The 22,648-nt window shown below is 31.4% G+C and overlaps 1 protein-coding gene across 2 annotated transcripts in view; it reads left to right on the top strand.

Annotated features, from left to right (window-relative positions):
- The window catches only part of LOC127736085 (STE20-like serine/threonine-protein kinase), a 64,733-nt gene that overhangs the window by 22,836 nt on the left and 19,249 nt on the right, over window positions 1–22,648 (top strand). For both annotated transcript variants that reach the window (XM_052246591.1, XM_052246592.1), the window contains 4 exons: window positions 1,383–2,189; window positions 7,654–7,787; window positions 20,489–20,612; window positions 21,055–21,183. In XM_052246591.1, the coding sequence (XP_052102551.1) occupies window positions 1,383–2,189; window positions 7,654–7,787; window positions 20,489–20,612; window positions 21,055–21,183 (1,194 nt within the window). The remainder of the gene's footprint in view (window positions 1–1,382; window positions 2,190–7,653; window positions 7,788–20,488; window positions 20,613–21,054; window positions 21,184–22,648) is intronic.

Raw genomic sequence — 22,648 nt, 5'->3', positions numbered from 1 at the left:
ACAACTATTATTTGTATATTCATAACCATTTAAAGGTAGTATATTTAAAAGTCCTGTGACTTCCTGTCAGTGTGATAAACAGAACGAATCCCGGAAATGAATCCAGAATTACTCGAACTTTAGTATTTTTGTGAAACTTCCGGTTTTAATTTCGTCTTCAAAATCCAAAGAAACGTTACCAATGTCTTAGAAATTTACCATTTTGAGTCATTAAAATCAAATCAATTTTAAACTGTTGCATTCCTTAACTGTTCTTTTAGAAAAACGGTAAGAAAATTCATGAAGTAAATACGAAGTAACAGTCAACACAAGTTCGTTAATGCTATGAATCTAGTGTGAATAATATTGACTGTTCGAAAAAAGGGGCCCAACTTTTTAAGTCATCTCAAAATGACCGAAATTGTGTAAAAAAAATTCCGGACCCTTGTTCATTGGTCAATGTTAAGTTTTCCTGGTTAACTATGTTTCTTAGAAACTATAAGCAATAGGTCAACTATATTTGGTGTATGGAATGATTTTAAGGTGTACATGTATTTCCTGTTTGGTTAAACTGACCTTGACCACATTTTCTTGGATCATGTTACGTTTATGTGATACTTGTGGTAAAGTTTTATATTTAGGACTATCAACATAAAATCAATGGTCAGTAAAGCAGGCGAGACATTTCAGCATGTGCACTCTTGTTTTAGACATTAATAACCTTGTCATACCTTTATGGAATTTAATGAAATTTGAACAGAGGTTTCTTTTTAACCAAAAGATAGTATCCAGAGCAAAATTTTGAAAAATTTTCCTTATTTTACTGATAAATGAACTTAGTTTTTTTCAGTTAACATTTAGGTAACAGTCTAAGGTTTAAGTTTTCCAGTCATCAATAACTTTGTCAAACTTTCTTTGAATTTTATAAAAATTTGGATGCAAGCTTTTTCATGACCAAAAGACAGAATCCAGAGCAAAATTTTGAATTTTTTTTTTTTTTCAGTCATCACTTACTTATATAGAACCTTTGTAGAATTTTATGAAACTTTAGCAGAAGCTTTTTTATGATTAAGAGATACTGGTTGTGTTACCTCGATACATAGTAAGGGCTGGGCTTCTTGATGTAGTTTCACAGGATATAGTAAGCTTTGTAGTCCTATCATTGTGTAACTTATTTGGTAGTTGACCAATACACCTTATCACTATTTGTCCGCCATACTGAACATCACAAAGGTTCCAGTAAAAATTTGAATGTCGGATGGCACTAAGGAAAAGTGATTGTTGTGTTACTTCAATAGTTCAAGTGTCACAGATTCACAGGCCAAATGTCACAGATTCCCTAATAGTGATGAGGTCTATTAAATTAAAAGTTGATACGCATTTTACCTATCTTTTTTTTACAGAATGAAAGTATGTCTAAACCTGTAGATGATGGAATTAAATATGATATTGATGGAATCGTAGACGATCTAATTAATGAAGTAATTAAAGCAACAGAGACAGAGCCATCCGTAGCTGCTGTTGTTTTTGATGCCATTAAAGATGTTATAACACAAGAGGATGACGACGACCAGAATGAAACGTCAGTATATGATGTCACAGACATCGAGCTGGAATTGGATGAGGTCAAAGATGAAACAGAAGAGAAACAGGACACTGAAAATAAAAGTGAAACGAGTGATGTGTCCAAACAAATTCAGGACAGTGAAAGTATAGGTAATGACAAAACTAGTCTTTCTAGTGTGACACGTATAGAAATTGGGCAGCCAGGGGATAAACCTAAAACAGAAATAATCACAAAACCTCCTCCCGAAATGGAAGTACAGGAAATTAAGGTCAAAGTTGAAAGTGATGATGAAAAATCTGAAAAGGTGGAGGAAAAAGAATCAGACTCTGAACGTAAAGGTAAAAATATATCTGTAATAACAATAAATGGACAGTCTGTTCCACCTGCAGGAAATAGCGTACTTGTAAATGGTCATGTGACAGGTGTTAAAGACACTTCGGGAAACGAAATTATGATTAATTCCATATCAAATCAGAAAAATGATCCAAATGTTCCACAAACTGACCTAGATTCATGTGATGTAGAAGAAGGTCATAATGACCAGAAGTCTGACACAGAAAGTGTCAATACAGAGGATAGCATGGACATCGTGGAGCCCAGGAAACCTAGAAATAAAGCACAGGGACACATTAGAAACAGAAGTGTAAGTATCAGATTATAAATCGTGGATGTGGTAGTAGTAGCTTGATCTTTAACTGGCTTATTTATGAAAGCACAATGTCACCAAACTTTATAAGTCACATAGTCTTCTTACATGCTTTGAATTTCAGTTTGCAATGAAACCTAACTTGAGCTTTTATTTTTGGCTGGTATTTTTCATTTCACTCATACAGACTGTCTAGCTGTCTTTTTCAATAAGTGCTGAACTATACTCAGCAGCACAAATAACGCACCACTTCTTCCTATATATAGTAGTTTCACAATTTCTTGTTTTTGCAACTTTTGTATATTTCAATCATATCACTGTAATAAATCCATGGTTTAAAGACAATTTTATGTTTTAGTGGTGACAATGGGGGTTTCAACCAAAAAAGTCAAAAATCAAAACGTCAGATAAGTCAATTCAAAATTAGTCATTGAGAAAGAAATTTGATTCAGAAATGGAACATTTTTCGTTGTTTTTAGTTGAAAAGATACACTCTTCAGTTTTCACGAATTTGGCAGAATTTTTTTTGAGATAATGAAGATGTAAATAATTTTTATTTTCACAGAATTGAATTTTAATGACTCAAAAAACGTATCAAAATTTTAACTCATTTTGATCCTTTTTTTTTAGAATAAATAGAAATGTATACTCAAAGAAATTAATAAAGGTGGTGCGTTTTTTTTTTTGCTGTTGAGTATATTAATTGGAATGCTGGAAATATTTACACAATGTATGTATGTGATTATAATTGCTTGACCACCTAACAAATTTATTTTTCCAGACCAGAAAAGTGAGTATATTTGATTGAAATCTTATTAACAGTGTAATCTATGTAACTATATATTTCACCACCGACAACACCATATTAAACTTATATTTAAAACATTTCTATCATTGAAATCAGAACAATGATAGACACACATCCTTTTAATCCATTTAAATGATGGTGGGAGGATGGAAAGGTAACATGTTGGTTACATGAAATGCAAAACTGACTAGTACATGTATGACGATGTTGGATAGGTGAACTATGGGGAAAACCTATTTTAGTTAATTGACTCCTCCTACAGTTGTAGAACCATTCTGTCATGTCTGTGCAACCTAGCCATGGGTTCTGGGTTATTTATTGTTCTGTCCATCTGATGTATGCACTTTAAAAAGGTATATTGGTTGAAGGGGGATTTGGGAATTCCCTTCCTTAAGCCTAACACATCAATTTTAATGAAATGTGCCTTAACATTAAACCCAAATACACTAAAATGCATGAATTTTATTTATTTTTTTCTGTTATTAAGATTTATGAGCTGTTTGGGTTTTTTTTTAAGAAAGTGTATATAATTTATGTCTATGCATGTTCATATAAGATGATTCATTCAAGATGTTTTGCAAGAGGTTTTCATGTCAGGGTTTACACATTGCTTGCTCTTTTTGTCAAGAAAGCAACAAAGGAAAATGTGAAACAGATAGTTTAATATATAAAAGGCCTTTGTTTTGGTTTACAATGATTTGTCCTTTGCCAAGTTTTTAAAATATTGGCAAGCAGGACAAAATATATTTAAATAAGTCACATGACAAAAAATGTCAGTTGACTGTTTTTTGGATTATTACCCTAAAATGACTATTTTTGACAATCAGTTGCATTTATGTTTCAAAGATCTTAACCTGGGAAACTAATGAACCATTTATATCTAACTTGACATGATTTTTTTTAGTTTGTTATTGGTAATATATCATTTTATCATCCAACATTGCAGTCATGACTAGAAATTGTTTTTGAAGGAAAATGGAAATTATTGTCTAATATCTTGAAAAAATAGTGGAAATCTGATAGAGGCAAAAGTACTTTTAAGTAACGATTTACTGCAAATCCATCAAAATTGTTAGATAATTTAATGTTGGAGTAAACATCCCAAAAAGTTAATCTTGATACCTATAAATAATTGATCCATAAGGAGCAAAATTTTATACAGCAATGGGCATTTTTCAAACTGATAAACAGCAAAATTGATGAAAAAGGTAAATTCTGATCCACAAATCAAATAAATAACTCAGTCTATTTTGTCTAGGATTGTCCTACATTTTTGTACTTTGAAAGTATACAAATCTCCAATAAGATGGCTACCACTGTCACAATTAAAACCAAATATAGCCTACATGATCCTTTGGCCATTACTTTGTAGAAGTTTACAGAATCCCCTAAATATTCCTATATATTTTCCCTATCACATGTAAGTACCCAGCTCCTGCTTCTTTTTATTATTGATGTATTGAGTTTAATGTATTTCCTTTTCCTTCTGCTTGTACATATTGTAAAGATAACATTACCACAGTATACTCTGTTGCTTATTACAAGTTATAACCATACTTAAATAGATAAAACAATCAAAATAATATTCAGCAGAATTTTTTAAAATGACATATGTGTACGTTATGTACTATTCTAATGCAGTACATATGTATTACATTTGTCTGATTGTCTCCTTTAGAACAGTGCATACATATATTGCATTAGAATATAAATAACAGTACTGTACTTCAAGAGTTGACACCTTCAAATGCTGATTTGAAGTTCATAGATATCCGTTAGATGAAAAGGGAATCAGTATTTTGTTTTTTGTATAGAAAATTTGTTGTTTATTACTTGATGCTGATGGCTTTTTGTGTATGATAATTGAAGTTGCCTATGATAATTGTACAATATTCTGATGTATTGGAATACCCCTGGAGGCTATAGGGAAGTATGTTGTCACATTGTTCCCTGACAAGATAAGTGTGTGTGCATTGATTGATTGATCTTATTGATGACACAATTATTGATCATTAAGTACAACATACCTATAACTTTGTAAGAAGTTGTACAAGTCCATTATTGTTAACATGGTTAGAACATATTGCATCTAACTGATGAAAATCATAGATACACAAACGTTTTAAAGACTGTTAATAAGTACCGGTATTTGGTATGTGGACAATATGAGAATGTTTCAAAGACTTCAAATGCTTAAAACTATTTTGAATAAGCACTAGTCCTTCAAAAGTTATTGAAATTTAATCATGCATTCCTGAAGTATTTTGATACAAGTGAGGATCAAGTTTTAATATGCTTTGGTGAGAAAGAAAAAATTATAGACCCATAAAAGTCCTTAACAGAATGAGTAAGCCCTTTTCAGATCTTTGAACACTTACATCCTCTTCTCTGCTACTTTTAAGTTTTCAGAATGTTGAATGAACTTAATATTTTCATCACACATTTCTCCAGTATTACAGAACAGAACTACTTCATATTTGGTGAGCAGCTTACCAGTGGTGGGTTGTAAGGTTTGAGATCTTTCTGGACCTGTCTGACAACAACTTCGTGTTGGGCAGATACAATGCACATTGAATTTTTCAATAAGTTGAATGAGCTTAATATTTTAGTCACACATTTCTCCAGTACTACTGGACAGAAACACTTCATATCTGGTCTGCAGCTTGACATTGATGACATGTGAGGCGTAAATCCTTGGATCTGTCAGACACCTACAATACTTTCTGTTTTCAAGTTTAGTTGCAGGTGGGGGTATTCTAAGCACAAGAATCCTTCAACTTCTTGTTTTTCCCCATAAAGAATTTGCCTCAAAGTGATTTAAGAACTTTATAAGCAAAGATCCTGTGTAGTTCTGGGGAGTTTTAAAAATAATCTGAAGCATAATAATTTACCCCTGTTGGAATGGAAAATTATTTTTAACTTTTGATTCAATGGTAAGAATATACAACTTTTGTAAGATGAAAGGAAATTTTGTAACCAAATCAACAATTGAAGTGCATGTTTTACATTCCACTAGTCCTGCAGTAATACAGACATACTAGCACCTGCAATCTGTCTGTAGAACCATGATAAAGTGGTTTTATTTACGTAAACAATGCCAAGATTATTATATTAAGTAGATTGTTTGTTTTATGTAGGTTCTGGATCAATTGTGGTTATCATTATCAAGTAAATGTTTTCATATCTAATTAGTTACTGATGCAAGTGGTAATTTGTGGTCACATGCTGACACCATGTGTATTCTATAGTAAACTAAAAATATCCACAGTAATAGAACAAAAAATGACTATATTTGTTTAAATTTTGTGTTTTAAGGAAAAGGGATCTCTGTTTTTAACATTTTTAAATAAATGCTCAAGATAATTGAGTTAAGATTTTGGTTGGATTTTGGATTCATGTAGGTATTGGAATGATGTTAATATTAATGAATGCTTCAGTTGGTAAGTTCCATTTCTGTTGCACCATTTATATGCCAATAAATTGTTATGTATTTGCAGATAGATTATTTAAAATGTGTCATAATAAAAAAGTTTTCTGGTAAACAATTAGTAATTTTAGGTTTTATATTAATAATTAATATATAACATGACTGATGAGACGTTAATTGTCATTATGTGCCTCTGGTGCAGAAAAAATGGAATCATTTAATGTTATTATTACCACTGGGTCGATACTTCTGCTGGTGGATTGTATGTTCTCAAGGGTATCACTATATAGCCCAGTAGCCCAGTACTTTGGTGTTGCTATAAAAATATGAATATTGTTTTATTGAAATTTGCTGTTATAAAACGTAGGAAACCATTTGAAATTATAGAAGGTATCTCTCCCTTATTCATAGCTCTGATTCCATGGCTGGGTTTGACAATGCTATATATATATAGATATAAGAAGATTTGATATGAGTGCCAATGAGACAACTCTCCATCCAAGTCAAAATTTATAGAAGTAAACCATTATAGGTCACAGTACGGTCTTCAACACGGAGCCTTGGCTCACACCGCTATAAAGGGCCCCAAAAATTACTAGTGTAAAACCATTCAAACGGGAAAACCAACGGTCTAATCTATATATAAACGAGAAACGAGAAACACTTATGAACCACATCAACAAACGACAACTAATGAACATCAGATTCCTGACTTAGGACAGGTGCAAACAAATGCAGCGGGTTTAAACGTTTTAATGGTACCAAACCTTCACCCTTTTTCTGAAACAATAGTGTAACATCACAACATAGAAAGACACTCTATAAAATACCAACTGAAATAGCTTAATAGCTATGGTTGTTTTCAGTTGTACTTGCTGTAAAACTTATCAATTGTATTAGGTTTTGAATTTTTAAACATTTAGGCCTAAAACAATACTAACCAGACATTAATTATTGATATGTGCATCTTTAAAGTGTTGTAGTAAAATTGGTAACAGTTAAAGTTATTTACTGTTTTTTTAATGCACAAGATAAATCACCTGTACTCTCATAGGGCAATCTTTCAGAGCAAGGATGTATATCATGTATATCTTCTGATTTGTCTCTTTATATAATATTGTTTATATTTATAAATACATTGTATATGTGTAGATCAAGTGATGGATGCACTTCTCGGTAATTCATGTATTTCATCTGCAAAAATGTATTTTTGTTTTTATTTCCAGGAGAATAAAAGTCAGTACCGAACCCTGACAAAGACCAGGAGATATATGAAAGATGGAGTTGTTGTCACAAGTACTACCCAAAAGGTTGTTCAGGCTGGGGAGGAAAACCGGATAAGAGTGGACTTTTATGACAGGTAAGTCATGTCATTATTAAGTGGGTTATTCAGACTTGGGAGGAGAACAGTAAAGAGTTTACTATGACAACAGGTTAGTCCAAGGGTCTGGAAATGGTCATAATTACCAGACATGACCTTAACTGAATCCTGTTTGACCGAAATGCAGATTAGGATTTGGTCACAAAATTTTTTTTTGCAGAAATAATTTTTGTCATTTCATTGAGATAGGGTTATTTTTATTACCATTTTGCACTAATTTTTGTTTTTCAATGCTTTTCGGTTAAACAAAAAACTGCCATTCAGGTATAGTATGATAATCAAGAGGTTTATCTTTTAATGCCTCTGGGAAATATTGGCTAATTATAGCTATTCACTTTTTACCTGTGACCTTCAGGATGTAAGGCAGGACTTCCATATGACTGCTGATGCTTAAATTTTGCTTACTTTTATTCTCCTTAATATTTTAGTAAAACTTGATTTGTTCATCGCACATTTCCCCTGAATTTATTTCACACCAGGACCATTTTCAAAAAATCTCTCAATCTTTACTTAAATCCATAGTATCACAACCCAGTGTATGTTCTTTAAGGCTCTTCCAATATTATGGCTTATTTCTAAACAGGTCATCAAACTATAAAGAATGCCCAAAACTGCAATTATGAATGATTTTGGCAAATTTTGAGTATTTTTCCCAAAGTGTGCAAGAACGACACTGTTAACCAAAATGAAAGTTATATGATCAGTAACGAGAGACAAAAGATACCAAAGGGACATTCAAACTCATAAGTCGAAATAAACTGACAACACCATGGCTAAAAAAGAAACAAACAAACAACAGTACATAAAACACAACATAGAAAAACTAAAGACTGAGCAACACAAACCCCATCAAACACTGGGGGTATCTAAGTTGCTACGGAAGGGTAAGCAGATCCTGCGCCATATATATTAAACATATATTGTCTTTCAGATAGGAATTAATTCATTTTGGCTAGCAACATTCTTCTTTGCAAAAGTTGCACTAAAAATTTGTATAAAATGCCAACAATATGCAGGATCATTTAGAGCTGAATAACGTATTGATTTAATGGAAATATGTAACATTGTGAAACATTTAAGTATATAATATAGACTTGGTAATATTCAATTTTCCAGTAGGATTTGACAAATTTTAGATTTTGACCCTCTGAGTGAAACAATTTTAGGGGAAATTGTCTCTACTCCTTTGTTCTAAAGTTGATGAAAAACTTTGAAGTAAATTGTATAAAGGATATTGTAAATGGTTGCCTGGTAGTATATAATTCAGGATAATATGTGGAATTGGTAATAGTGCAGTAGATTTAAATGCTTGAAATAAGACAGTAAAATTATTTCTAATAAAAAAAGGGGTTATGCATATACAGTGTGTTTAGAGACCTCTGTATGTCAATTTTCTCTTGATTATTTCTATTAAAAAAAAGTATTTTACACTGATGCAGGTAAAGCATATATTCCTTCAAAAAAAGTATCGATAACTTTCCCTCTAAATCATTTTAATTTCCTGCTTCATTTGTATTTTATCTGTTTTAGAAGTTAAACAAATTAAAATAACTTAGTGAAGACTGTTTTAACAACAACACTTTAGGGATTGCTGTAGTAATTTCATGAGATTGACATGTTTCCACGCATTGTTTGTAAAATTTTACAAATAACATTGTCATTAAAAAAAAGACTTATGATTAGTGTGTCCAGATTCATCATATTTATGTTGTTTACTGTAAGGCAAACATTCATATGACAAGACACAATAACCAATTAAGAGAAGGAATGTTTGAGCGATATAATGTTACAGGGATGTTTATCATTGCTTATAACATCTGCTTCAAGCAAAGAATAAAATGAAATGAGGTACAGGGTGGATCTTCACTCTACAAAATATAAAACTAATAAATTTCTTTTCATAAAAATGCTTTCATTATTTTTTTTTATTCACAGTTAAAATAACTCCTGCAATGGCCAGTTTTGTTCATGGTAATCCTTTATGTGTTTTAGTTAGCAGGAATATTTTATATGATATTGTAAAATTTTATGTTTTCTGTAATTTCTAAGATTTAGAAGTATTCCACTCCAAAAAAACATCAATTAGATAATGTTACAATCAAAGTCAGGTAATAAATGTACGTTTGTTATATTCTGTATGAACTTCATTCAATCTACTGTGGCGCAAAACAGGTATATTTTATTTGGACATAGAGTGAAGTAAATTTTTCTGTCAGGACATACTGCAAAAAAATTGATGGATCTTTCTAAATAGCCATATTACTAAATAGTTTAATGAATCTGTACAACTGTATACCAAAAAAAGTATTAACAAAAATACCTAATACCAATGTGAATTAAATAAAAACTCCATTAAACCTGACAAAATCAAAGGAAGGAACTGAAGCTGTATGACAACAGTAGAAAGCTTAATTAGATTGGAAAGAATACATTTAAATAGTTCATATTGTTCAGATATTTAATTTTTACATTATCTCCCTTTTTTGGGGGGTTTCTAAATGTTTCAACAAAAAGGTGACCATTACTGGTCAGTTCTAGTTTATCCTGATTGAGTTAATTAGTTTGAATGATGACCAGTTTATAAAGGACAGTAGATATAATAGGTGTTTTTATATCTGTGACATTTATGATGATAGATCAAATGTATTGAACAATTGTCAATCAAATATAGTAATTATAGCTTACAGTACAAAGGTGTAATACACATGTACTGGACCTGTGGGTAGTCTTGTGTCATAGGGTTTAGTATATGGCTTCAGTCAGGTTCTTGTGTATCTGTATCATGTGGGTTAAATAGTTCTATGTGGATACTTCATAAGTTGTTTGGAATAGGACAGTTATGAGCCAAGAGTGTTATATACTCTGTTTAGATTAATATGTTTGGAATTTGACAGTCTGAAACACAATATTCATGGAAAATAGAAATGTTTTTCATCTGTGTTATTGGAGTATTGAGAAATAAATGAACTTGGAAAAATAGAAAAAAAAATTACAATTCAAAAAAAAGTTTTCCGTATCAATTTGAACAGATTTGTTGAGAAAATAAAAGCTGTATTTGGACAAACTAGCAACAAAGACATAAAAGATCTAAAGCAGAATGCAATAAACATATAAAACGAGTGGAATCCATAATGAGAATGAAGGAAATCATTGATATAGGAGATTTCTGTAGGCAGTAAATTATAACACACCTGAACATTGCAACTATAGCAAATGAGAAAATCTGAAATTACTTCTCCAAAATCAATAGATGGTAAAAAGTAGGCGACTTTACTGAATAATGGTAATATTGTAGATTAGCTTTTTGGCACTTAACTGTGATGGTGATTAGATGTGACAAGGACTAACTAGAAAGTCTGGCGTGGTTGATGATTGTACAATAATTGTTAAGTAATCACGAATGGAATTTATGTGAAAACTAGACGACCCTGATTAGGAAGACAAAGGGCAGAAAAATTGTCACTGATCAAAGAGAGAAAAAAATAAGCTTTGTAATGCTGAAGTATAAAATGTCTGTTGGAACAAACAATGCTGAGGCTGTGACAGTTCTGATGGTATCTACATAAGGTTTACATCTGTTGGCTAGAGAGAGATGGTGACATTACTGCTCTAGAAATATGTTATATAATAGTATTGTTAATTGGTGTTGAAGGACAGTACATACATATTATAGATAATATAATGCAGGTTCTCAGGTCTCTAGTGAAGTCAGAAGTCGATTAGTTCTGTTAGGCTGTGGAACATAATTCTGTTTTTTGCTGAGTTGTCAATTTTAGAGAAATTTGTATTCATTTGCTGTTCAGACAATAAGCTGAAGAGGATATTCAGCTTTCAGAATTTGAATGCATTTCTTTGATTAGTGGATATATGCTGTGAAAAAAGAGATCTTTGATTGATTTATTTTTGGAAGGATTTTAACGTTGTTTACCATTAGATATAAATGGTCATTGATCTATTCCTAATAATATCCAACAAGTTGTAGTGAATATTTTTTGGTTTGATTATTTCAAATGTTTTGTGAGAACAAGCTGCATTGTAAATTGGTAGAATTTTCCATAGTCATTCATCAGATTACAAGGAAGGAAATTTTGTAATATTCTGACTTCTTTACGTCCATGAATAGTACATGTAGTCCATACTGTTTGATCAAAGGGATGGTGAAGTTTCCTACACTGGTAATATGGAAACATTTATTAGCATTTGACTAAATTGGACAGAGATATATTATACGGTCATAATTCACTTGGCAGATCTAGGGAATGGAATATATTGGATAGATTTTATGGAAATGAAGTCATTTTAAATTCTGTGATGGAAGGAATTAAATAGCATTTGGAAGTTGTTTGACAATATTCCTTATTGAGAGTTTTTAATAAAACAGAGAACTTAAGTAGAGGAACGATGGTCTTTTATTTGCTTATGCAAAATAAATGCAGGGGATGAGAAGTTCTATTAAACATTTGATAGGAAAGCATCAGTTTTTGTAAATAAAATTACCATGGAAATAACTGATTATATAATTTACTATCATTGAAGGAAAATCTATAACAATACAGAGCCAAAAGGGTTAGGGAGGTGAAGTAACTATTCATATTGCATAATCCACAAAAAGTCAAAGCATTTTATATATTTTGAAAAAGTTAGGATCATTGATTGGTCTGGCAATTTTGTAGGCTGTGATCTTTTGTAATTGATCTAGACAAATAATCAGGATCAGTTTTTAATGGAAGCAATACAGTGGTTTCTATGATCGTCTCAATTATCCTGGCTGAAAGAGACATGGATACCTCTTGAAACTGCTGCATAAAGTACTTTGGCATTACAGAAGACTTAATATTCATTAGAGCTCAGGAAACTTAAAGGGGAACTTTATCATGGCAGAAGCTATGTCAGATCAGTCTTGGAACTTGACAGAATTAGATTTGTTTGATAATGCAGAAATTAGCTTCTCATATAGGGACACAGACCTGTCCTCTGCTAATGGGAATGTTGAAAACGGTGTGGAAATAACTGAGCAAGTGATGGATGACTCCCATGTAGATTTTATTGTTGGTCCAGATAACTTGGACAACATTAATTATTTGTATTATGAGATAGACATTTCAAATGCAAGAAGGAATTCTGACACTCCTTCTATGTTATCTACAAGCACTTCGGCCAGTGATTCTGATGCCCTTGCAATGTTCCCATTAAGAATAAGCACCACATTGTGGAAAGATAACCCAGAGCAGGATCCTTTTAATACATTTTCTGTTTCGGAAGATAATTTGACAAAAATCATAGATTATCTTGAAAATGTGACATCAAAAAACAAAAACCAGAAATTGGAAGTTTCTGAAAATGTAATGAATGCATTGCAGGAAGACTTCCGTGGAACAGTATCGGATAAAGTTACATTTATATTGGATACTTACTACTCAATGTATATGACCAGGTGAGCATGTTGTTTTGAAGAAAAAAATATGAAAGAAATAAATACAGGCACTTTTTCTTTTAGAATCAGTAACATGTATTTCTTATCTAGAATTTAACTTATAATTTGTTTTGAAATATTTGTGATATAGGGAAAAAAGATAGACTTTGATATTTTGTGTCATATAATTAAGTCGTGATATAAGTTAAAGTTACTTAAGATACCATAATGCTATAAATACTGATTATTAGAGTAGTGAGCATCTTAGAACTAAGCAAGTTATTTGAAATAAGTAGTGGGTTATAATAAAAGATATTAGCCAGAAATTTATGCTAATTTTATGCTGCAATATGGAATACTTTTATGTTCCTTTTTAAAGTTTTGATTGAAGTACATGTGGTCTGAACTCTATTGATGATTCTAATTAGATTACACCTTATCAAATAATTTTTTACCTAACTTCCCTTTCAATTTTGACAATTTTGTATACAACTATACTAGAGCTGTTTGTAATTATTGATGGAATCATTTTTTAACCTGTTACCTTATAAATAGTTATTAATCCTTATTCAATAAGTCAGTCTTTATAAAAATAAGAAGATGTGGTATGAATGTCAATGAGACAACTCTCAGACCAAATGATGTAGGAGTTCAGTTAGATTGTTCAAATAAATGTCTACAGTTTGGTTATTTTAACATTTATGTTCACTTCTTAGCAGCATGTGAAACTTCATCAATAATATACCATTGAAACCTTTTTCCAACAAGACTCCAGTCACCATGATGAATATTACATGATTCAGTGGCTTTAAGACTCATTTATCAATAGACTTATTAAATGAGTCACTGTGACCTACATTTTACAGTTGAGCCACTTTTTATAAGGTTTGTGTTGAAAAACCTTTAATAAAATGTAGTATTTAACTGTTTCTTTTCTTTGGACCATAGCATGCTTACCCGCTATGCAACTGGTTTAGTTTATATTAAGGTTCTTTTTTCAAATGTCAATAGAAGCTGATCAATTATAATTTATCATATCCTTTCATATTGAAACACAATTATTATCATCATGACCTATATTTTACTTTTGAGAGACTGTTAAGTTCTGAATTTGATTCCATATGTTTTCTTTGTCCTCATGCTATGGTTGAGAGTAGTTGTTTGACACATCCTCTAGTTTTAAAAAGTGTCCATTAAAGAAGATCGCATTTAATTCTCTTGTGGATGTTAGGTTCAAAGACTATTTTCAGTGCAATTGTCTGAAGAGGTATTTTGGGAAAGGGGAAGGAGATGATGACACATTTTTTTGTTCTGGGATAACCAGTCTTTGCTTACTTCTAAATGTTTTTGTGCTTAGCGGAAAAGCAGTAAATAGCAATTTTCAAGTCTTTAGTTTGACCTGGCCAGGATTGAATCGACAAACTCCAGCAGCACTCTTCAACAACACAACTGAGGGGGTGGGGATTGACTGTTTTTATTGTTATGGGACTTTGTTCATGAAAAAAATAAGTTTGGTGAAAGTTGTTGTGGATGAAATAATGATGCCTAGATGTTGTTTTCATCTACAGACCAAAATGTTATTATCTTTGGAAGTATTCCAGCCAAAAATACTGTACAGTACACATGTACTGCTACATGTATATGATGTTATAGTGAAGCCACTTGATGACATTGTAATATTGTAAAGTGTTACTGGCATTCATACAGTATATTAAAATGCAGTCCTTGATTTTAGAGGTTGGAAGTAGAACCAGAGCTTTTCATAAGTCATTTCTAAGATTGAATTTATGTCATTTGCTGCTAGTGCAGCTATATATAAAAAAACTGAATGCAAGAGATTTTGTAGTCCTCTAGTGCAAAAATTCCTGCTTTTAGTAAATAATTAAATGTAGTTTTATCTCTGATCAGCAATCCTTTTTAAAGTTTTGATTGAAGTACATGTGGTCTGAACTCTATTGATGATTCTTATTAGATTACACCTTATCAAATAATTTTTTACCTAACTTCCCTTTCAATTTTGACAATTTTGTATACAACTATACTAGAGCTGTTTGTAATTATTGATGGAATCATTTTTTAACCTGTTACCTTATAAATAGTTATTAATCCTTATTCAATAAGTCAGTCTTTATAAAAATAAGAAGATGTGGTATGAATGTCAATGAGACAACTCTCAGACCAAATGATGTAGGAGTTCAGTTAGATTGTTCAAATAAATGTCTACAGTTTGGTTATTTTAACATTTATGTTCACTTCTTAGCAGCATGTGAAACTTCATCAATAATATACCATTGAAACCTTTTTCCAACAAGACTCCAGTCACCATGATGAATATTACATGATTCAGTGGCTTTAAGACTCATTTATCAATAGACTTATTAAATGAGTCACTGTGACCTACATTTTACAGTTGAGCCACTTTTTATAAGGTTTGTGTTGAAAAACCTTTAATAAAATGTAGTATTTAACTGTTTCTTTTCTTTGGACCATAGCATGCTTACCCGCTATGCAACTGGTTTAGTTTATATTAAGGTTCTTTTTTCAAATGTCAATAGAAGCTGATCAATTATAATTTATCATATCCTTTCATATTGAAACACAATTATTATCATCATGACCTATATTTTACTTTTGAGAGACTGTTAAGTTCTGAATTTGATTCCATATGTTTTCTTTGTCCTCATGCTATGGTTGAGAGTAGTTGTTTGACACATCCTCTAGTTTTAAAAAGTGTCCATTAAAGAAGATCGCATTTAATTCTCTTGTGGATGTTAGGTTCAAAGACTATTTTCAGTGCAATTGTCTGAAGAGGTATTTTGGGAAAGGGGAAGGAGATGATGACACATTTTTTTGTTCTGGGATAACCAGTCTTTGCTTACTTCTAAATGTTTTTGTGCTTAGCGGAAAAGCAGTAAATAGCAATTTTCAAGTCTTTAGTTTGACCTGGCCAGGATTGAATCGACAAACTCCAGCAGCACTCTTCAACAACACAACTGAGGGGGTGGGGATTGACTGTTTTTATTGTTATGGGACTTTGTTCATGAAAAAAATAAGTTTGGTGAAAGTTGTTGTGGATGAAATAATGATGCCTAGATGTTGTTTTCATCTACAGACCAAAATGTTATTATCTTTGGAAGTATTCCAGCCAAAAATACTGTACAGTACACATGTACTGCTACATGTATATGATGTTATAGTGAAGCCACTTGATGACATTGTAATATTGTAAAGTGTTACTGGCATTCATACAGTATATTAAAATGCAGTCCTTGATTTTAGAGGTTGGAAGTAGAACCAGAGCTTTTCATAAGTCATTTCTAAGATTGAATTTATGTCATTTGCTGCTAGTGCAGCTATATATAAAAAAACTGAATGCAAGAGATTTTGTAGTCCTCTAGTGCAAAAATTCCTGCTTTTAGTAAATAATTAAATGTAGTTTTATCTCTGATCAGCAATCATTGATCTAGATTGAGGCCTTAATCATACAGATTGGTTATAATTGTGATGATGTATTACAAAATGTCAAAATTAATGAGGTGTCAATGATTGGGACAAATGTCAATGATAAATCACCTTTGTTTCATGTTGAGAGGTATTTATGACTGTGTCCTGTAGTTTTTCATTAGATAGGAAGAAATGCCATGATTGGATTATGTAAATCTACTACATACATTCACACCTGGTGATGTCAGTTTATTGTACTCACAGATTTTATACATGTTAGTTCTTGGGCAATGTTATTTAGGCTACACAGTAGTTTATAACTAAAACCAGAAAATCTGCTGCAATGATTTCATGTTTAAGACTTTAAATATATTTTAGCTAGTTTCTCTATAATTTGAGAACCTTGTACATGGCCATGTAATGGTCCCAATATTACCATATTCCCCTATGTGGTATAATGAAGTAAATTCACAAAATTTAAAGTAGAAATGCACAATTCTATTTGCTGATAAGTCACATTTCCTATAATGCAACAACATTTTAGTGAAAGGTTTTAAGTTTTCTTTCCTTTTAATTCAATTTATTGATAGAAAGGACTTGAAGTAAAGTAGAAATTATATTTCACTTCCTAAAGTATTAGTAAATTAATTTGGCCTTAAGTATGAATGTAGTAGAATCCATTTCAAAATAAAATAATTAAGATTGTGAGAAATAATGGTAGACACTAGATAATTAAATTTTCATTTGAACTCTATTGATTTCTTCCTTTATGTCAAGGGTTTAATGAACATCACTGATCTGTGTATTCCTTAAATAAAATAGCAAGGTTTCCTAACCTCATGTTTTAAAGAATATTTGTATAATATGTATCCAACTTGCCATCAGTGGAGTTATCTTTTTTTTTTTTAGCTTAGGTGCATTCAAAGACTAAACCCTCTTCCTGTTGAAGCAAGGACCTTGAATTTAATTCCTTTTCCTGTGCTTAGTACTCTGGGCTTATTGATAAAGCATTATTTAGGCATAAGTGCATGGAATTATTGACTTAGAATCAATAATATTTTTTAGCTACCAACTTGTTTGTCTACTGCAAATATTTGTGTATGAACTTTTCTGCAGTAAGTGGAAGTAAAGGAAAGGGAAGATTTCAGAAGTTATTATAGGAAAATACTGGAATCTGGCTAAAATTCATAAATTCTTTAAATTTGATAATTAATAGCTAGTTCTTGTGCTTTCAATTAACTTAAACTAATTTGTTTCTCAGAAATACATTCTTGCTATAAAGTGCAGCAACTTTTTATACAAAATGTCATGCTTGCCCTAAAAAATAGTAACTTGTCATAAAGAATGGATATGCTGGAAAACAGTTACTTGTAACACAAAACCATAGTCCAGAAATAATTTGATTTTACTAAAATATATTCTTGTCCTCAAGTTAAGTAAAAAAATTAGATTAAATAGTAAAGATCGTTTGTCCTAAAATAAAGTAACTTGTTAAACAAAAAATGTATGCTTGCCCTAAATAGGTAACTTGTTACACAATAAATGCATGCTTGCCCTAAAAAAGTAACTTGCTATACAAAAAATGTATGCTTGCCCTAAAAAAGTAACTTGTTAGACAAAAAAATTATTTTTCAACATAAAACCGATAAGTTGTTGCACAAAATTATGGAATAGATGAACCGGTTTCAAGAGTAAGTGATTTGACTGATCCAAAGGCACAGCAGAGCAGTAAAACAAATATCAGTGACTGCCAGTTATATTCATAAATATGTGCTTTTTTTAACTAAAAAAAAAGTTTACTTTTAAATAAAGGAATTTAATTTATTACAAACAAATGTATGCCAGCTCTAAAATTATAACATTTTATGGAATGTGAGATCACAGAAGTAGGAAAGGAAAACTTATTGATTTACAGAGTTTGTAACAATTGTCCACTATGTCAACAGTATAAAACTTATAAGTATTAGTGGACATCTGATAAATTGACCAATTCAGATTACTGTCATTATAATGATAACATTAATACAATTTGGTCACTGCTGATAAGGACAGGCCAAAGCTTTTATCCTGGTAATTGATTCTGTAAAGAAAAGATTAATGGAAATTTTCTTAGAAATAATTGTATGTTCGGATATAGAGGGCGGATATGTGATGACTTGAGGGGGTGTTTTATTTGTTTGTTATGAGAGATTAGATGAAATAAGATCCTGAATTATATTTATTTTGCTTTATGGTACGTAAAAAAAAAAATTAGTCGGTGAAAGTTGAATGCTTTAAAAGAAGGGATGTCGAACAGATGAAGTGATATGATGATATGGAAATGTTTTAGTAAAGATGATATGAAATGTTTTAGCAAAGATGATAAGATGAGTGTTCAAAATTAAGGTTAGCTCATAGTCCCTTGGCCAGCAGTTTTCACTAAGGGCCTGTGCATGCTAGTTTGGTGAATATTTAAAAAAACTAATTAAATAAAACTTCAGACACAGGTAAAGGAAGAGGATTGGAATAATTATAGAAATATAAGATTAGGACATATGAAATACCAATGATACAATCAGAATATTAAAGGACTTTTGACATGCAGAACAACAAAATTGAATCATTTCCATTCTGATAACTTCGCTGTGAACATTACCAAAATAACTTTACTATACATGTAATTACTTCAATAAATAGATGGTATCTTTGATATGTTATAAAGTCATGACAGTCTAAGCCTCTAATATCTTTGATATGTTACAAAGTCATGACAGTCTAAGCATCTAATTATTTTTTTGTTTCTGTGAAGCTTGATGGCATGGTATTGATATAAATGTTCAGTACAACAGAAAATTTTGCCCCATTTGGTTGTCTCCAATAACTTCCTTGTCTAAAATCAACTTAAGTAATGTCATTTATAAGCAAATTAAGTGAAATTAATGATGGGATGTACTATTTGACTTTTAACAGCCAGTCCTTATATTGATTGCTGGGATGTGTTGAAAATTTATGTTTTCTTCCGGTCTTTTGTAAATAAAGCATCAAATAGCCAGTAATTGTTGTATAAATATTATATGCTGTGGTTTCTAAAGAGCTTTGGGAAAGGAGCAGCATGACAAACTGAAGTTAATTTGTGTGACACAACTTTGAAGGAAACCTATACACAATATTCATTACCACAAAACTAAGATCAAGTACAATTTTTTTGTTTCCGTTTTCTAACTTAAGTTTGCCTAAACAAAATGTTATGAAACTTATACACAATGCTTATTGCTACATAATACAGATTAAGTACGAAATTTGGTGGCGACACTTTTACCATTCTTGTTATGTCCCTTTAAAAACATAAAAATTGCTGAATTTTTCGTTTCCGTTCTCTAACTCTAGTTTGTCTCAACCAAATGTTATAAAACTTAAACACAACCTTTCTAGAGTTATGCGTGTTTACAAATAGAAAAATTGCTAAATTTTTAGTTTCTGTTCTCTACTTAAGTTAGCCTCAACCAAATGTTATGAGACTTGCACACAATGCTTATCACCACAAAACTCAGATCAAGTTCAAATTGAGGGAAGCGTCACTTTTACCGTTCTTCAGTTATGTCCCCTTATAACTATATGATATGCAAGCGGGGGCATCATCTGTGTCCACATGTGGACACTATCCACATTTATTTTTTTTGGTGACTACAATATGTAAAACTAGCTTATCTCCTTACAGATGATGGAACATAACAAAATAGGCTGTCAATTTCCCTAATGGCCACTAATAGTGCTTATTTGCTAAGTTATAATTTAAAATATATGTCAAAATAATCAATTATTTATTTTCATTAATATTTAACAGAAAACAAGATTTAAGAGAGTTGAAGATGTTACAGAAACAAGAAAATAAACAATACCAAGATTTAGTGTACAAATCACAAGGTGCTAGGGAAACACAAGAAAGGAAGTTTGACTATGATATGCAGGTAGGTATAAAGACCCCTTCTTATATATGGCAGTCTTTACCTTTACTATTGGGGTCTGAGGACTTGAGGAATGAAAATTCAGACAAGAAAGGCTTAAACATGCAGAAATAAATATGCTTTAAGTGTTTAAAGTGTGTCTATAATTGGAAGATTAATTTTGATATGAGCGAAAATGTATGCTGAATATAATAAAACACAAAATTAAACACAAATATTATAACCATACATACTATAAATTCATATAAGTTTGTACTTTGTATATGGGTTCAAATGCATTTACTTCAAAGAATATTCTGAAAACTTTTAGAAGATAAGTCTGCTTTATAGTATTTGAGGTAAATGTGTAATCCTGAGTAATTCTTAGTAATGTTTATTTATGTTTTGACAGAAAATTATCATGATTATGAGGTTAAAATTTAAAAAATAACATAATGTTTTATAGAATTTAAAGAAGAATTATGATCAAGATATGGATACCTTGACTAAACAACAGAAACAACAAGTGGAAAAAGCTGAGACTTCTCAACAACTTGACATGAAAGGTGCTGCTAAACGTATCAAGGTTGAACAGGTAAATGTCATACACACAAGCACACACACACACAACAATCATGAAAGATGCTGCTAAACATATCAAGGTTGAACAGGTAAATGTCATACACACAAGCATTCACACACACAACAAACATGAAGGGTGCTGTTAAATGTATCAAGGTTGAACAGGTAAATGTCATACACACAGGTTGAACAGGTAAATGTCATACACACAAGAACAAACACACACAACAAACACGAAAAGTGCTGCTAATTGTATCAAGATTGAACAGGTAAATCTCATACACAAATACAACTTGACATGAAAGGTGCTGCTAAATGTATCAAGGTTGAAAGGTAAATGCCATACACACAAGAACAAACAAACACAACAAACACGAAAGGTGCTGCTAAACGTATCAAGATTGAACAGGTAAATGTCATACACACAAACACTCACACAGACTCATACAGCATTCTTGCAAGCTCTACTAGACAAAAAAAACCCATCACAGTCGCTAAGTGTGAGATTAAAAATTATCACACAGAAAGGTCGAAGGATAATTTGATACAATTACAATAAAAAGTACAAATTTCAAAGAAGCTGTTTAACATATCCAGATAGAACAAGTCACACACATAACAGATTCAACTAAACTTATCAAGGTTAATTATAAATAGTATACACACACAAAAAATTGACATAAAAGGTGATTTTAAATGTGGCAAGAATACATGTATGTTTATGGCTTGTCATATGACCAAAAAGAGTCTAGAACCATACTGATGATAGACTGAATTGACATATTTACCGATTCAACATTTAGTGCCCAGCATGCCCAGTTAGATTTTATGATAGATCAATGCACTTTTTTCCAAAACAGATGTACAGTAACTTTCATTCAACGCTTTACTGGAAATAAAGCCTTGCCACCACTGAGTATGCTTTGAAATTTGTCAAATAGGAACCATTGAATCAGTTTCAGCAAATGGGATATATATGTACAATTCAGGGGTTCAAATTAGCGGTGGTCCGAGGTCAGCGACCTTCCATTTTTGCAGTCGGACTCTCGTTTTGTTACAAGCTACGCCCGACGGACCTTCGGTTTGAAAGAAAATAAAAATTAACTTTGCCGACCTTTTTAAACAAAAATTTCCAAACAATCTCAAAATTTATTTTCATCATTATTATTCATGACCGCGATGTTCATTTTGTTCAACCGCTAGCTTTATACCGAAAATTGCCAACTAGTAATGTGTAAATCCGAGTAAAATCGTATCTGACTGACAAAACAACATTGAAAAACATTGGATGCCATAAACCGGAAATGAAGAAAATAACAAAAAACGGATCCGATTCCAGAGCGGATAAGGGTAATTCCGGGATTGCCGATCAAATACAATGAAAAAATAATAATTCCAGGCAGTTGACAAAATACATCTATGATGATAAAATATAAACACTAGAATTGAAAACCAAAAGATATATTGAAAAGAAAGAA

The sequence above is a fragment of the Mytilus californianus genome, unplaced genomic scaffold (genome assembly GCF_021869535.1).
Source record: "Mytilus californianus isolate M0D057914Y unplaced genomic scaffold, xbMytCali1.0.p SCAF_3, whole genome shotgun sequence".
Taxonomy (NCBI): domain Eukaryota; kingdom Metazoa; phylum Mollusca; class Bivalvia; order Mytilida; family Mytilidae; genus Mytilus; species Mytilus californianus.
Note: the sequence above shows the minus strand (reverse complement) of the source record. Positions and strands in the feature narration are given on the sequence as shown.